The sequence below is a fragment of the Leucoraja erinacea genome, chromosome 11, assembly GCF_028641065.1.
Source record: "Leucoraja erinacea ecotype New England chromosome 11, Leri_hhj_1, whole genome shotgun sequence".
In the NCBI taxonomy this organism is placed as follows: domain Eukaryota; kingdom Metazoa; phylum Chordata; class Chondrichthyes; order Rajiformes; family Rajidae; genus Leucoraja; species Leucoraja erinaceus.
This window is the reverse complement of record NC_073387.1, coordinates 13,743,793-13,761,364: the sequence shown is the minus strand read 5'-3', so window position 1 is coordinate 13,761,364 and position 17,572 is coordinate 13,743,793. Positions and strand designations below refer to the sequence as shown.

The following is a 17,572-nucleotide window of genomic DNA, read 5'->3' as shown; positions in this document are numbered from 1 at the left end:
CTGGCTTTTTTTGCAAGTCTGATGTTTCATAATTTTATGACAAGAATCTGCCAATACAACGTTCGATTTAAGGTGCCCGAGGTAATGAGACACTGTTTGTAAAAAATAAAATGTACGTGCCATGAACAAAAATCAGAAGAATTGATATTCTCAGGGGCCACACGAGACCTTTCATGGGATAATACTGATTGGCAACAGAGAAGCAGAAATAATGGCACACAATGTTTTTACTGCCATTTGGTTAGATCGTAGTTCAGCTTTTCTTTGGATTCCAAACAAACGTTCATGGACAATCCTCGCACCGCTTCCCATTCGGTCCAGTAGGGTAGATCCCCCACCATAAACATGCTCCGTACCGTCCCCTCTTTTTGCTACTCTACCAAGCCCGGTGATTGTCATTACAGTCAACATCACTGAACTTTTCGTAACTAATTGTTGTGAACGACATGGTCTGAGGTAATGGTATTGGGATTATAAAATGTTCAAGCACATTTAACCACTGAATAAGCCCAAATTAAATTCAATCAAACCAGCCGCTTCTAGCAGTGAACTAAAGAATCTTTGAACTATTTTGGCATTCATTTATTTTAAATATGCATCAATGACATTCAAAATTGCATACCATGTTCTTCTGTTCACAAGGCAATAACGTGTAATTATTTCAAATGTATCTGTGTTACATTTACCAAGACATCCCTGTACCTTTTTGACTGTCAGTTACCTTGCTGAATGGTGCTGTGGTATCTGAGAGTTGCCAGTCAGCATTCTGTTTGAATATTGTGCTAGGTAACTGCAGCACCATTTGTTAGGAATGTCTGAAGAAGGGTCTCAACCAGAAATGTCAGCCACTCCTCCTCAGAGATGTTGCCTGTCTGGCTGAGTTACTCCAGCATTTTGTGTCAAACCGCAGCACCATTTGCACTGGTGTGAGTTTTTTTAATTAATAAACTTCAATACAATTTTTACTATGAAGCTCGTGGAGGAGTCAGGGAAAATTTACACTTCATGGAATGCAGATGGTATAAAAGTTGAAAGCCACGTTTTGTATTTCACAGATAGACCGAGAGGATGTTTGTAACTTTGATTGATATCACAATCCATACACTGGATAATTGCACTGTTTTATGAATTAAGGTGATAGTTTGAGTTGTTCAGGACTCGAATACATAAACTCACGGCCCTCTCTCATGAGTTTGTTCCCTACAAGCTTAAATTGTGTTGCTGAAAACCCAAAATATTCTTATTATATAACAATACATGGGAAAATGTAAATTATGGATGTCTTTATGGAACGCTACATCCGTGACAGTGGGAATGCAACAAACGTTTAGCAGATTCATGCCTACTGAAGAAAGATAAGGAAGACCTGACCTCTATTCTCCAGATTAGTTTAGTTTAAAGATACAGCCCATAAGCAGGCCCTTCAGTCCACGTCGACCTGCAATCCCCTAACACTGGAAATATCCTACACACTAGGGACAATTTACTAATTTTACCAAAGGCAATTAACCTACAAACCTGTAGGTCTTTGTAGTGTGGGAGGACCGGAGTACCTGGGGAAAACCCACACAGGTCACTGGGAGAACCAGGTCACTGGGAGAACGTGCAAACGCCATACAGACCACACCCGTTGTCCGGATTGAACCCAGGTCTCTGGTGCTGTAAGGCAACTCTACTGCTGCTCCACCGTGCCACCCTAGTTTAGTCCAGAGGTTAGCAGAATGAGTGATTGCAATATGTACTTTTGCAATGACAGGGAAGATGCAGCTTTAATAGTTCACTGCCTCAATGCAACAGGTTACTCATTCAACACCGAGATAAAGAGAAATGTCTTCCTCCAGAGAGTAGTGCATCTTTGAAATTCTCTATTAAATAAATCAATGATGTGCTACTGCAAGAAAGAATTTCATTGTTCTATCTGGGACATGACAATAAAACACTCTTGACCCTCTCAATAAATACTAGGACAGCATGAGCATGTGGACACCACTGGCTGCAGATTTCCCTCCATAATCACACACCATTTTGATTCAGAAATAAATTACTGTTTCTTCACTGTCACTGGGTCAAGTTTGGGGAAATCTCCACCCAACAGCATTGCAGGCATATCAAGGATAAGGGATGTGAGAGATGGGGAATCAATATTGGGTTTGCCCATGGATCACAAATCCTGAAAATTAAATAAGTAAATAAGCAACCTAGGGTGGCTGTGGAGGCTTTGTCACTGAATTGACCTATGAACTGAGGGAAGTGGGCTTAGTATAAGAAAGCGGCACAGAAGGATCTTCTATGATCTTACTGCATGGCAGAGAAGGTGCAAGGGGTTACATAGAAACATAGAACATAGAATTAGGTGCAGGAGTAGGCCATTCGGCCCTTCGAGCCTGCACCGCCATTCAATATGATGATGGCTGATCATCTAACTCAGTATCTGCGTACCTGGCAGAGGAGGTGCACAAGGGCCACATTGAACTCCCTCTTAAATATAGCCTTGATGCTCAACTACCCTCTGTGGCAGAGAGTTCCAGAGATTCACCATACCTAAATAACAGGTTCTGATGCATGGTGCTATTTCTTATGTTTATAAATAACATTCTGATGCATCAAGATTGGCGATTCTACCTTTTTAAAAAAATCTGGTTATTAAATGTTATATTGTACTTGTGGATAATGCCAGTTTTCACTTTATAATATTAAGATGCAATATTTCAAAATATCATTTTCTCCATGGTCAACGAATAGACAACCTGGAGGATGTTTTTTGAATACTCTTGCATTCAGAATACATTAATTACTAAACTATTGTCATGATCTATTCAATTGTTGTTGATCGCAGAGCCTAACTGGTGTGAATAATAAACAAGTAAACTCAGGTTGTTTTTTTTTTAATGTCAGAATGACACCTTGCGTCAAGGAAGACAAATCGCACAAAATAGCACAAATGTTGCCATTTTGATGAAACCACACAATCTTTCCGGCATAATTATGAAGAAACAAAACAACACCTTTTAATAAGTCATTTCAGAAGCAAGATCCGCAGCACTTTCTATGACAAGCATAAGTTCCTGAACATGGATCACTTTGGATCCATTTCAACTGTTTTCTCTTCCAACTCTGTCTTTCCAAAGCTTCATCAGAAAAATGGGGATACATAAGTAATGTATTCTTTAAAGATACAGTGCAGCTTCACTTCTAAAGTTCAATTGTGGCCTGTAGTTAGCTCAACTCCCAAATCCGCTAACTCAAGAGACCAAGCATGCTGAGGTAGATGCTTCCAGCTTCTTTCAGACAATACAAAAGGTGATCGAGTTCTGTCGAAACATTCCTGTTCATTCATTGATTACTGTCACGTTAATGATGTTTCCATCGACTCCGAGTGAAGCTGCCTCCATGAAGTCTCTCCAGTCGGTGAACCATCTCCATTCTGCAGTTTCCAGACCAACTCTTCTTTCTCGTGAAAAAGTCTATCCTTCATCATTGCTTCCTTCTCCAAAGTGTGTTGCAGGCTCTCATGTTCCATTGATAATTGCCTAAAGAAGAATATATGCAATCATTTACAGCACATTTTAATTACATGCATTTCAGATTATTAGACTGAAGTTAAATGCACTTTTTAAACCATCCACACACATGCATTCACATGAATACCCCTTTTGTGCTTCCTTTGCTTTTCTCATTTATTCACATAGTCATAGAGTGATATACAGTGTGGAAATGTGCCCTTTGGCCCAACTTACCCACATCGGCCAACCTGTCCCAGCTACTCTAGTCCTACCTGCCCATGTTTGGTCCATATCCCTCCAAACCTGTCCTATCCACCAATTCCTGAAGGAAGTTTCATTGGTGTCACTAGCTTTCTGCTATCTTTGATAAACATATTTTAGTTTTGCTCCCAAGGCACTGAACAATAACAGGGCATCATTTAAGGCAACATTTAAGGGGTGCACGGTGGCAGAGCGGTAAAGTTGCTGCCTTACAGCGTCAGAGACCTGGGTTCAATCCTCACTACGCTTGCTTGTCTGTACGTTCTCCCTACGAATTGGGTTTTCTCATGGATATCTGGTGTCCTCCCACAATCCAAAGAGTGGCGCAGCGGTAGAGTTGCTGCCTTACAGCGCCGGAGACCCGGGCTCGATCACGACAACGGGCGCTGTCTGTTCGGAGTTTGTACGTTCTCCCATGACTTGCATGGGTTTTCGTCAAGATCTTCAGTTTCTTCCCCCACTCCAAAGACATGGAGGTTTGTAGGTTAATTGGCTCGGTATAAATGTAAATTGCCCCTAGTGTGTGTAGGATGGTGTTACTATGCGGGGATCGCTGGTCAGCGTGGATCCGGTGGGCTGCAGGGCCTGTTTCCATGCTGTATCTCTAAATTAAACTAAAACATACTGGTTTGCAGGTTAATTAGCTTGGTATAATTGTAAAACGTCTCTAGTGTGTGTAGGATAATATTAGTATGTGGGGATTACTGGTCGGCGCGGACTCGGTGGATCCGAAGGGCCCGTTTCCGCGCTGTATCTCTAAACTAAAAAGGAAAGATAATAAAAAAAGCCCTAATCTGACCTCTGACTACACACTTACACTTTGCAGCAGAAGTTACTAGACAGCAATTTGGTGGCAGGAAATCCCCCTTTGGGATAGCTTCTAAAAATCTCCACGTTGAAACATCTGCGATTACTTACTGCAGACAGTAAAACAGTTATTGCATTTCCAGCAGCTGTAGTCCACTCCCTCATATGTTTGTATCACCCCTAGAACCTCAATATTCCCTCTCCACACCACCCTCCCCCAAGTGCTATTTCATCTTGTGCTACAGAGCTCGCTTACTAGAATCACCGGCACCAAAAGCTAATTTAACAAAATCCTCAATCTGCAGTTTAACAATTTGTAACTCTTCAATCCTTTCATCTCACAACACTTCTGCCTTTTCATCTCTAGCCTTTGTCCACAATCTGCCTTTTAAAAACCCTCAACTGTATCAATCTTTTACATGTGTCGGAAGGAACTACAGATGCTGCTTCAAACTGAAGATAGACACAAAATGCTGGAGTAACTCAGTGGGACAGGCAACATCTCTGGAGAGAAGGAAAGGGGGACTTTTCAAGTCAAGACCCTTCTTCAGACTCAATGTTTCGAATCAAGACCCTTCTTCAAATGAGCCTTTGCTACAGGTAATTCCAGTCTGAAGAAGAATCTCGACCCGAAACGTCACACATTCCTTTTCTCCAGAGATGCTGCCTGTACCAAACATTTTCCATCTATCTTCAATTTACTACCTGCTAGAGCTTGCCTGCACCTCCTATTTTCCAGCTTTCTTTACTCCTCCCACTCCCATAATCAGTCTGAAGAAGGGTTTCGGCCTGAAACGTCACCTATCCATTCACGCTAGGGATGCTGCCTAATCTGCTGAGTTAATCCAGCACTGTATTTTTTTTGGCATCTGCAGATTCTTGTATCCACCTCAAAATGTATCATTTGCTGTTGCATAGTTTTCATCGACTTGGATGCTGCATCAAATCCCATCCTACGCCTGCACCTCCCGAGTGCTCACGTGCCCGTCCAACAGATACATTCTGTTACCAATGGACAATGCCAGTACCTTGAAAAGGCCTGTTGATTTTTCAGGCGAACTTTCAAGTCTTCATTTTCTTGCTGAAGGGTTTTAACTTTCTCCTCAAGTATGATATTCACTTCCACCTGGCAGGAGAGGCAAGGGAGAGGAAAGATAAATCTGTGTTTTAGTAATAAAATTGAACCACAGCAAAAACTAAATATTAATATTAGTGCTCGTGCCAAACCATAATTGTGCCAGTATTGATGGACAGCCGAATGTACCAGATTCTTCATCTGCAACACTTGCTTATCCAGATGATGAATCCTGTCATTCTTCATCTCCAGCACAAAGTGTAAGCTCTCCAGCTCCTGCTCCCAGAACAGTGTTGGTGGACGTGAATTCTGCAATATAAAGCACAAAGAACGAGGTCACCCGTTTTTAAACAATTCAAAAGAAACCATGATGCAGTTTTGTTTCCAGGGTGTCAAGAAGTCAAGTCAAGTGAGTTTATTGTCATGTGTTACAGATAGGACAATTAAATTCTTACATCTCTCTAGAGAATCACTAAAAAGCCTTTACTAGTCTGGTCTCCCTGCATCTTCCTACATTTGCAGAGAATTCTCCCGCAGTTTTTCACCTTCGGACTATCATTGATCGGACTTTGTGTAGGAAGGGACTGCAGAAGCTGGTTTACACCGACGGTAGACACAAAGTGCTGGAGTAACTCAGCGGGACAGGCAGCATCTCTGGAGAGAAAGAATGGGTGAAGTTTCGGGTCGAGACCCTTCTTCAGACTGAGGGTCAGGGGAGAGGGAGACAGAGATCAAAGGGGATGAGGTTCATGATCATTGTTAGCTCGGGCACCCGGAGATGCTGTCTGTCCCACTGAGGAACTTGGAGGTCAAGCACCCTTTCTGGAGGATGGACAATATTTTGGGTCAAAATCCTGCAGCCAGAGAATTATTAAGCATCATCTCACCAGTGGTTCCTTTCCAAATCCTATTGCAAGGAGCATTCCATGCTTTACTAATCTATATTCTATCACATGTGGTGTGCCCAAAATGGTGGTGGAGGCGGGTTCTTTGGATGCTTTAAAGTGAGAGCTAGATAGGGCTCTTAAAAATAGCGGAGTCAGGGGATATGGGGAGAAGGCAGGAACAGGGTACTGATTGGTGACGATCAGCCATGATCACATTGAATGGCGGTGCTGGCTCGAAGGGCCGAATGGTCTACCCCTGCACCTATTGTCTATCGTATAAAGTCAAAAGCCCATTTCTGTGCTACACAGTTCTATGACTTTAAAGTTTGCTGATTAAAGGTTTGACCAGAGATATAACAGGTTTTAGTCAGATCTATCAATTCAGGCATTAATAACTCTAAATACCTTATTATCTCTGTGAAGATCCCTTCTTAAAATTGCATCCTCAATTTTCTTGGTCTTCATTTGAAATGAGTTGACTTGGGTAGTAAGTTCCTCTATTCTTTCCTTATAGGAATATTAATAGTAAATTAGAGCAGCATATCATCATAGCCAAGAGTAGACATCAGACAAGATTAGTTCAGATATTTAAACTAAAGTGAATTAAAATATTTTGTTTATAATTTAAAATAATCCTGTTCAGGTTTATCATGAAGGGATAGCCCAGGAGTCACTAACAAAAGCAGAGGAATATTCCATGAGAGGAATAGATAGGGTAAATACACAGTATTTTACCAGTCTTACTTTGTTGTTTTTTTTTAAAGTATGTGTTAAGTACATGTTTTAGTGTTCTTTAGCTTGTTTATGTGGGCAGGGGGAAACTTTAAATCCCTTACCTCGACGGAGATGCAATTTTTTCCCGTATCGTATCTCCGTCTGCACTGCAGCCAAACATCGAAGAGTTGGCCTCTGCTGAAGACCCACCTCAGGAGCTCCAACTGCGGGAGCCTGCTGACTTACCATCGTGGAGTTTGCGATCCTTGTCGGAGATCGACCCCAGAGTTCCAACCACGGGAGCCTACGGACTTTAACATCGTGGAGCTCGCAGTCACTGGTCAGAGACTAACTTCGGGAGCTCCAAACCACAGGAGCTTTCGACCGCCCCGACACGGGAGCTTCGACCACCCCGACAGCGGATGGTTCGACTGCCCCGACCGCGGGAGAATGAGGATGAAGATTGGAATTTATTGCCTTCCATCAGTGGTAATGTGGGGAATCTGATGTGGTGGATGTTTATGTTAACTTATATAGTTGTGTGTCTTGTTGCTTTTTTGTAGTATGGCTGTATGGTAATTCGAGGTTCACTGTACCTTAATTTGTACATGTGACAATAAACTGACCTTTGAACCTTTGAAGCAGTCCAACACCATCTCCAGTCCCCTCACCCTCCTTCCTGCCACCCAAGCCCTCTCAATTTAGTTCAGCAAATTTATCCAGAGGGTGGGTGATTGATGGAAACAGGAAAAATGCACATTACCAGATTCCACCTGTCCATAGCCAGATCTAGCAATCAAACCTTTTTTCTCCAGGATTCAAAAATGAAATACTAGAGGGCATAGCTTTAAGGTGAGAGAGGCACATTTTAAAGGAGAACACATGCACACACAATATTGGTGCATAAAAGCTCAAAGTCCTTAGTGCAACCTTTGATCAATCAGTGATTGGTTTGCATGCTCTGTATACACCTGGTCTTTCTGTACTCGCTCCCCAAATTCAACCGTGAATGATAGGAACCACAACAAACACACCACGTTCCCGCAGGGGAATCCTAGGAGAAACTAGCTTCGAGGAGAGAAAGGCAGGGCAGGGGAAGGGCACATGGGAGAAGAACACTGATGAGAGCAAAGGTCAGTGGATGAAACACAAACCTACCTTAAGGCACATGCTGGCTTTCTCAAAGGATTCGGTCAGCGACTCTTGCTCCTGTTTGTGCTGTTTTACAAGTCCTGGTGAAGGAAAACACAGCCCCTCAGTTTGGAGGAGAGCAGGAATGCAATTAACCATGTGCATTAGACATGCTGAGTTCTTCCAGCAGTGTGTTCTTCGCTCAAAATTCCACCCTCTGCAGTCTCTTGTTTGACTCCTCCAAAGTAACTTTGTTTTAACATTTCATGCAAGAAATAGCTCCAATGGTGTTGCACTCATGTTAAATGATTGTGACAATCACCGAGCCTAGACTAGCATGTAAATGGTTAACACTTAATAATTCGGCATTTTTATAATAAGCATAGAAAGCAATACTGCAATTTATTGTGTATTTCATATGTACTATTAGTCTCCATCCTTCTAAATGTTCTGTTGCAAAACCTCTTTTATTAACTAGTATCCTTCAGCTTTGAGCCAGATCTTGTTTTGGCATGTCTATTTTAAGCTCTCATGTCCATTTTCATCTGGTGTTTAAAGGATCTGTAACTCCTGGCATTCCACAGTCCAATTTAGCCACTTTGTGTGAGTGATGGACTGCTTGAGGATTATCGTGTCCCCAGTTGTTTCATTCTGTAGTTTGTCTGTGCCTCCCTTTTAACATATTTTGCCACATTGGGTTGCGTCACCATACTACCTGTTTTAGCTGTCTTTTGTTTCCCCGAGTTTTATCACGAGAAGCACTTGCCATCGAGGCAATTTGTACATGTACTTTAAAATGGCTCATTACAGAATTCATCTAAGACCTACTAATTTCCTCTGTTTTGCAGTGCTGCCAACATTGATTACAATCAATGGTGTTCAAAATAAATTCTTTCCCACTCTTTCCTTAACTTTTTCTTTGATTTTGCTGTTCTTGCTGGGATTCAATGGGTTTTTTTTCCCCCAGCTCTTGGTGTGCGGATGTAAACCATACGATTAGAATGTAGAGAGAATGCAAGTCCTGCAATTTTTCTGTGCATTTATATGCATGACTAGTGAACTGAATTAGCATTGTTACTACCCATCCCTACGCAATTGTGTTCTCTAAACTCGTTCCGATTTTCCGAACAGTGATATGATGTCAATCCATTGTGTGTTTTGAGTTATTACCTTGTATTCATTGTTTAATAGTCACCTAGAATCTGCTCGGGGGCTTATTTTGCTATTTTACTCTAGGGAAAACTGGCAAAAGCAAATCCCCTCTTGGAGCTGAACCCAAGAGGGCAAAAATCCCCCCGATTCAATTGCTAATTTAGGTGTTATACATAGAGTAAGGCATGTGTTCTATAAATGACTCATTACTTCATGGTATGCAGCGGAAGAGTCGACAAGGTTTGTTTGTCTTCGCTATCTTTAGATCCCTGCACGTGCATGCACTGATGTTGAGAGATTCGTGCTCATTCATCATACCTCGACTATTACAGTAACCTGCTGCTCCATACTGTATGAGGAACTATGAGGGCAAAGTGCTGGAGGATGTCTGATGCTCACGGATTTGGATCCCAGTAAATGACTAACAGGATTACCATTTTTTTTTTAAAGGAAAATACCATTTCATCCTGCACAAATTGTTGGCCTGTTTGGTTGACAGATGTTAACTGCATGGGCCTGTTTTAATACATGGAGTACTTTGTTCCTTCTCATAAGTGGTGGATAGATCATGCCAATGAGCCACTTTTATTCTCTGGCAGCTACAGCAACCGTGATGGCAATTAGTAGCTTTGTCGTAATTAACACACAATTTCAAAGCTGCGATACCGTTCACGATGCAAGTATAAATGAAAAGTATTTTTCTATCTCAAGAAGAGTCCATCAGTCTTTGGTTAGAACTGAAAACTTAATAAGTATGCGGATAGTAGATTTGTGGTCTTGTAATTGCCACAGCTTCCATCAGTGTCTATAATGAAGCAGAACATCTTAAGGAGCTTCATCATTGGAATGTAACCAAATCAAACTGGGGCTGAACCTAAAGAGATATTAGGGCAGATGTCGACAAGCCTGGTCAGATGCATTCTATCTGTAGAGCAGTGGTTCCCAACGTGGGGCGTACGCCCCACAGGGGGGCAATTTGATTTTTAAGGGGGGCAACTGAGGAGGTCTGGGTCCAAATTTTCGATTTTTTTTTTTTTTGGATTTTCCATCAGGTATGTAGTTTATGTTTCAGATGTTATTTTGAGTAAATAATTTTTTGGGGGTAAAAAAGGTCTTTATTGTGTAGTTATTACATAATCACCGCGCCATCGCTCTTCATGCACGTCGCACGAAGCGCGCGAGGTCATGGGAGAACCTTATTTATTGAATTGGATTTAGAAGTTCACTTTTTAAATGATAAGAATTATATATCACCACATGGGGGGGGGGGGGGGGGGCATCAGGATTTTAGAGGTGATTAGGTGGGGCATGGCCAAAAAAAGGTTGGGAACCACTGCTGTAGAGCCTCTTTAAACAGAGGCAAGAGAGGAAGAAGTGTTTACAGAGGTCATTCCAGAGTTAAAGGCACTAGCAGCTGAAAGCCTTGATGCCAATGGAGGATAGTTTAGACCTGTAGCATATCAAGAGGCCAGTACAAGAACCGTAAAGTTATCTCTGGGTTAAAATCTGCGGGAAAGAGTACAGGACTAAAGGCCAAGAATGTTAATGCTAACTGAAGGAGCAATGTAGGACAGAAAGCAATGGAGTGATGGAGGAATCGCTCTGACATGGTATGTAGGGTTTTATAAAATTGTGTTTTATATGTAGAGAACAAGGGAGGCCATGGTGTAATATTATGATTATTCCAGACATAAGAGAAAGATGAATGTTTCATTGGCAATTAGCAAAGTTGATGTCACAGAGATGACTGTACTATTTTATAGAGGGAAATGATATCTGGTCCAAAACACATGTCAGGGTCTGTATAGCAAATTGTGGTTCAGATTCACAGGAACCAGAGAAGTGGATGAAGTCAGTCACTTGGCTTTAGATTTTGCCATGGAGATGGACGACATTGGTGAAATATTGAACAGACTGAAAACAAAGGAAATTTTGGATTTGTTATTTTAGTGAAAGATGGTCCAGACTGGCAAATATAAATGATGGATGAATCAAACGAGGCATTGGGTGCAGCAGAGACCAGAACCATCAGAATCTGTGTGGAAGCAGTTGCCATGTTGGCAGATGCGTGGTGTGTAAATGAGTACAAATTGGAGGATACCAAAGGTAACCAAGTGGCTTCAGGAAGGGAAGGACAGTACAGTGAAGCAGCAGGTAATTCTGATGCCTCACAGCATCAGGAACGCAGGTTTGACCACAACCTCTAGTGTTGTCTGTAAAGGATCCCCATGTCTTCCCTGTGACCTTGTGGTTTTGCTGGGCATCCCGTTTCCCCCCACATCCCAAGTGTGTGCTGGTAGGTTAATTGGCCAAGGTAACCTACTCCTTAAGTATAGGTACATGCCAAAAAGAATCAAATGAAGCTAATGGGCAAAGTGGAAAGCACAAGTTGACACCCTACATGGAACATAATGAGAGGGGAAGCAATGGGATTGCTCTTCTGGGAGATTCAATGGGCTTGGTGGGCTGAATGATTTCCTATGCTACATACAGAAACCCATTGCAGGTGATTCTCTGACTAGTGATAGTCACATTTGTAGAAAAGGTGGGAAAGTGAGAATGTGTTCAGCAGCTCTTATTTTTTGAAGAGCAAGGACATGATGGGTGAGATAACCTCCTTTAGTGACACAAATATTCCACGATTCTTTGATTCAAATCTGAGAAGCTATAAGATATTCAAAGACCAGGTCTCATGAAGCAGAGAACCCATTTAGATGTTGTGAAATAAGTAACCTGCTGCTAATATATTCTAACCAATACACAGGTGCAGTGTTTTCTGTCTGTTCAGTTTTCAGAATGAGTGCTGGCAAAACCAGTGTTTATTATCCGTCCTTGATGCCATTGTACGGAGCTAGTGATCAGTTTACTTGAACCGCTGCCATCCTGTTGGGGAGGTAGGGCCACAAACTTACACCCTGTGATGGAAATAGATTGCCATTCTTTTGTGAAGTCAGGAAAGTGTGATAGGCAACAGGAAACATGCAGATGGTGGTGTTTTCAATTGCCTGAAGTCTTTGTCCATCTTGGTTATGGAGGACACAGGTTATGATCATGCTATCAGAATAGCTTGGCTGAGTAATTGCAGTGAATTTTGTGGAGGAGATGAAATTAAGTGTGGCGAGGTGCCAAACAAGCATATTTTTTTTCTTCCTTAGATGCTGTGACCTTCTTAAATTGTGGGAAATGGGAGACAAGGTTTAGTTTAATTCAGCATGAAAACAGGCCCTTTGGCCCACTGAGTCCACTCCGCCCATCAATCCCTGTCCACGCTAGTTCTATGTTAGGCCACTTTCTCATCCACCTCCTACACACTAGGGGCAATTTACAGAAGCCAATTAACGTACAGACATGCACATCTTTGGGACATGGAAGGAAACCAGAAGATCTGGAACAACCCACATGGTTACAGGGAGAAAATGCAAACTCCAAGCAGATAATAACCAAGGTCAGGATCAAAGCTGGGTCTCGGCTGCCAACCACGCTGCGACATAGTTGGGGCGCCACATTTCTGGTTACCAACATCATTTGGGGATTCAGAGTTAATATACTATTATCAACCTCAGAAACAGAAAATAATCACTGAAATGGGATGACGCAGATTTTCAACATCCTTAGAAGTATTAGAACTGTAAAAGGAGCCAACTATTTAATTTGGTGATTTACTTATTATTATTATTTTTTTTAATTGATTTTAATACAGCAACAGCTCATAGGAAGCAAGTGTTTCTGGATGCTGCGGTGAAGATGAATCTCAGCATCAAGTTTTATTTAAAGGAAGACAGACAGGTCAGTATTTAGTGTCAGTGCAATAATTCAAGTTGGTAGCATTGGTGGATAATTCTATCAAAAAGTCTCTTGAAACATGCGTGGGGACAGGGCTCTGGGCAAGATAGGACTGACCTTTTTCTCAACCAGGCAAGGGTCATAGAATCATAGCGTGCTACAGGCACTTTGGGCCAACTTGCCCACAACGGCCAATATGTCCCATCTACACTAGTCCCATCTGCCTGTGTGTGACCCATATCCCTCTAAACCCGTCCTATCCATGTATCTGTCCAAATGTTTCTAAAACAATGTGATAGTACTTGCCTCAACTACCTCCTCGGGCAGCTTGTTCAATACACCCACCACGCTTTGTGTGAAAAAGTCACCCCTGAGGCTCCTATTAAATCATTCCCCCCTCACCATAAACCTATGTCCTCTGGCTCTCGATTCCCCAACTCTGGGCAGGAGACACTGTGCTTCTACACAAAATCAAAAAGGTTGCAAGTCTGATTCAGAGGAACGGGGTGAAAAATAGATCTGCTGAGAAAGGTGGGATATGGACCACGTAGAGGCAGATGAGATTAGTTAAACATGGCATTATGGTCAGCACAGTCAATGTGGGCCACAGGGCATGGTCTTGTGCAGTGCAATGCCTTTCTATGTACTATGTATTGGATGCACATGGATAATAATGTTGGCTCAGGTTCAGTAAAAACAACGGGAATTTATGCTAAATTATTCCAATCAGAAAGCTTCTTTGAAAATCTGTGTAGGCATGGCTTGTTGGTGAATGGAAGATCAAAGATTAACAGCTTTCTATTACTAAGGAAACAGTTGCTAAAGCCATTTTAGTAATCCCAGATTATAGGAATAGATGTTTGCATTTCACAGCTAATATGAAGCTATCCTTTTTCAGTTTATACCACACGAAGCTAGTCTCATCTGTTGTATTTATTAAACTGGCACAACATATCTTCATGACAATCTTTGTTCAAATTATCAACATAGTGTAAATATTTACTATTATTGATCGCCAATATGTCTTTTGTTTGGGAATGGATAAAACGGCAAGTGAAGATTCATGTTCACAGCCAATTTGTGTTATTCGAAAGGACTCTGAATGTGCTTTACCTGCCAATGCAGTCTCGCTTTCCCTCTTGAGAACGTGGACGTATTCGGAGTGTCTGGCTTTCAGTTCCACTATTCTGGAGTCCGACAGCTCTACTTCTTTCTAACAAAGAAACAACAATTTTGGTGAAGGTAAAATAAGGAGGCCAGCCGCCTTCATCATAGCCAAGAACTTCAACCAGGCCAACCTCGGGTGTGCTACGAACATGCCTTCAACACATCTCCTATCCCACAAGAAGCTCAAACACAATCATCAAAGACACTAACCATCCACCCCATCCCCATTTTGACCCACGTGCTCTTGCTCACAAGCAGAAACCAAGGCATGAGGGTGTGGCACAGAAAGTTGTATCGTGCTAGCCCAAGGGAACAGACGACATTCAAATGGTGAACTAGTCCATATTCAATGACTTTGCAGCCGACATAAATGCGTGCCATTGTCAGCACAGACGTCATTTGTAAGTAACTTTACTTTGAGATACAGTGTGGAAACAGGCCCTTCGGCCCACCGAGTCTGCGCTGATCAGTGATCACCCAGTAAACCAATACTATACTACTATACACTAGGGACAATATACAATTTTACAGAAGCCAATTAACCTACAAATCTGTACATCTTTGGACTTAGAATACAACAAAATGAAACTATTTGCCATGGTTAATCTCTATTCATAGTTCAAACCTTTTGCTGCTCCTGCTTTAGTTTCTCAATGTAGTCTGCGTGTTGATATTGAAGCTGCTGCTTCTCCACATTGTGTGTTGAACACAAGTCTTCACGGAGTTGCACAAGTTCCTGCTCGTGCTCCTCTCTGACACTTTGTAGATCTTTCTCATGACACTCCAGAAGGGAAACATCTGCCTTCTGCAGCCGATTGCAAGCAGCTCCAGGTAACTCTGAAAGAGAAGCAACCCAACTATTGAGTACGCGAATGTGTAAGGGGCAGATATTTTAATGGATAGAAAGTCAATCTATAGTTGTGTTTTTATTTTTACCAAGATACAGCATGGAAACCGGCCTTTCAGCTCATCGACTCCATGCTGACCATCCACCACTCAATCAGGTATTTCTATGTCATCTGACTTTCACATCGACTCCCTACACATCAGGGACAATTTAGAGACCAATTAATTTACATCTTTGGGATGTTGGTGGAAACTGGAGCAGTAAACCTAGAAAAAATGAACTGCTGATGCCGTTTTTCAAAAAAAAAAAAATATATATATATATATGTTGGGACCACGGGGTGAACATGCAGACTCCACACAGACAGTACCCGAAGTCAGGATCAACCCTGGGTCCCTGGCACCGTGAGGCAGCAGCTCCACCTGCTACTACACTGTTTGGTTTAGTTTAGTATTCCAAATATGCCGAGGTGTCCAAAAAGAAAATGTTCTTGTGTGCCATGCATTAAGAGTTGGATTTCTTGTTGAACTAGGGACTAATATGAATGGCCTTAAATAAAAATATCATTTATATATTCAAACCAGTTTGCGGATGTTATTTTCGAACTTATCATATTGCCCCCTTGGTAACCAAGCAGAAAGGATTAGGGCATGCCATGAATTTTTAAAATGGTAAAGACAAAAGGTTCAGTCATATTCCCATATGGCAGACATTACAAACTTTATATGGGATTATAAATCCCACTGAATACAAAGAGCACACCTTAGTAAACCAAAAGAGATGGGTGGTCTAACGCTCCCTAACTTTATGTACTATAATTGGGCAGTAAATATTAAAAATATGATTCACCTGCTGGACAACTCTGTCCAGTGGGTGGATTGGATTGTAATGGAGAGAGAGGACTGCTCTCCGTGTAATACAGGAGCGACTCTCCACTCACCAATGAATTTGAATAACAAAAATTATAATAAAAATCCAATGATACATAGTACAATTAGAACTTGGAAACAAATAAAACAGAACTTAAAATTAAGAAATCTATCTCTTTTAATGCCAATAGTCAATAACCCTTTGTTTAAACCCTCAATTATAGATAAATAATTTACACAATGGGAAAGAACGGGAATCAAAACGCTCGGAGACTTGTATGAGTTAGGAAAATTATTATCATTTCAACAATTACAACTGAAATATAATTTGAAAAATAATCAATATTTCAAATATCTTCAAATCCGTGACTATCTGAAAAAATACACAAAAGACTATCATAACATGCCCCCAGACTTATTGGATGAAGCCATGAAGACAAAGGCTGAATCAGCAAATCTAATATCATACTTATATAATATTATTTTGAATATAGAAATACCTACAACCGATAGTATTAGAAGAGACTGGGAACAAGAACTAGCTATAAAAATTTCAAAAGAGAGCTGGGATAAACACTTATTATATGTGCATAAATGCTCGATCAACGTACGACATACTCTAATCCAATATAAAACATTACATAGACTATATTATTCAAAAACTAAAATAAATACACTTTTCCCCAATGTCTCACCCATTTGTGATAAATGTCAGTCACAAGAAGCTAACATAGCGCACTCTTTTGTTTTTTGTATAAAAATTCAAAAATTCTGGAACGGAATATTTGAAATCTTCACAAAATTATTTAAAATAAAACTGGTACCAAAAGCAGAATGGATCATTTTTGGGATATCGGAAGGTAACCCCGAATTAAATAGGTTTCAAAAGAACTTACTTAATTATGGGCTAATAATGGGGAAAAAAGCTTACTCAAATTTTGGAAAAATGCTCCAATACCAACAATAAAAATGTGGATTTCAAACTTGTTCGAAACACTACACTTGGAAGAGATGAGACTCCTCCTAGCAGGCAAAGCAGATCACTTCCAAAACACGTAGTCTGCATTTACAGAACTATTACAAGCATAAGGTGCAATAGTAAGTTAAAATATAAAGGGTGCCAGGATCTGGTAACTGGGGGTATAAAATACATTTTTAATAAAAACACGGTTGGTATATCCTTTTTGGCGGAGTTTTGTGTTACAATAGAGCGATTGTTTTTCCTTTCTTCTTTTTTTTCTTTTCTTTCTAGGGTCTTATTTCCTTTCTTTACTTCCTTCTCTAATTCCTTCCCTAAGGGGCTTTCTTCTCCCAACATTTTCCTGCACCTTCGCGATTCTTGCTTACTTTCCTTGCTTCTTTTATTTCTATCTTTT

General features: G+C 41.1%; 1 protein-coding gene across 2 annotated transcripts in view; it reads right to left on the bottom strand.

The window, feature by feature from the left end:
- Positions 1–2,869: 2,869 nt before the first annotated feature.
- LOC129701473 (coiled-coil domain-containing protein 69-like) overlaps positions 2,870–17,572 on the bottom strand; it is a 42,957-nt gene continuing 28,254 nt past the window's right edge. The window contains exons 3-9 of one of the 2 annotated variants that reach the window (XM_055642670.1): positions 15,106–15,317; positions 14,427–14,526; positions 8,406–8,479; positions 6,939–7,040; positions 5,836–5,955; positions 5,600–5,697; positions 2,870–3,530 (exon numbers count right to left, since the gene is read on the bottom strand). In XM_055642670.1, the coding sequence (XP_055498645.1) occupies positions 3,347–3,530; positions 5,600–5,697; positions 5,836–5,955; positions 6,939–7,040; positions 8,406–8,479; positions 14,427–14,526; positions 15,106–15,317 (890 nt within the window). In that variant the 3' untranslated portion in view covers positions 2,870–3,346. Of the gene's footprint in view, positions 3,531–5,599; positions 5,956–6,938; positions 7,041–8,405; positions 8,480–14,426; positions 14,527–15,105; positions 15,318–17,572 lie in introns of both variants that reach the window. The other variant, XM_055642669.1, reaches the window with a different exon arrangement.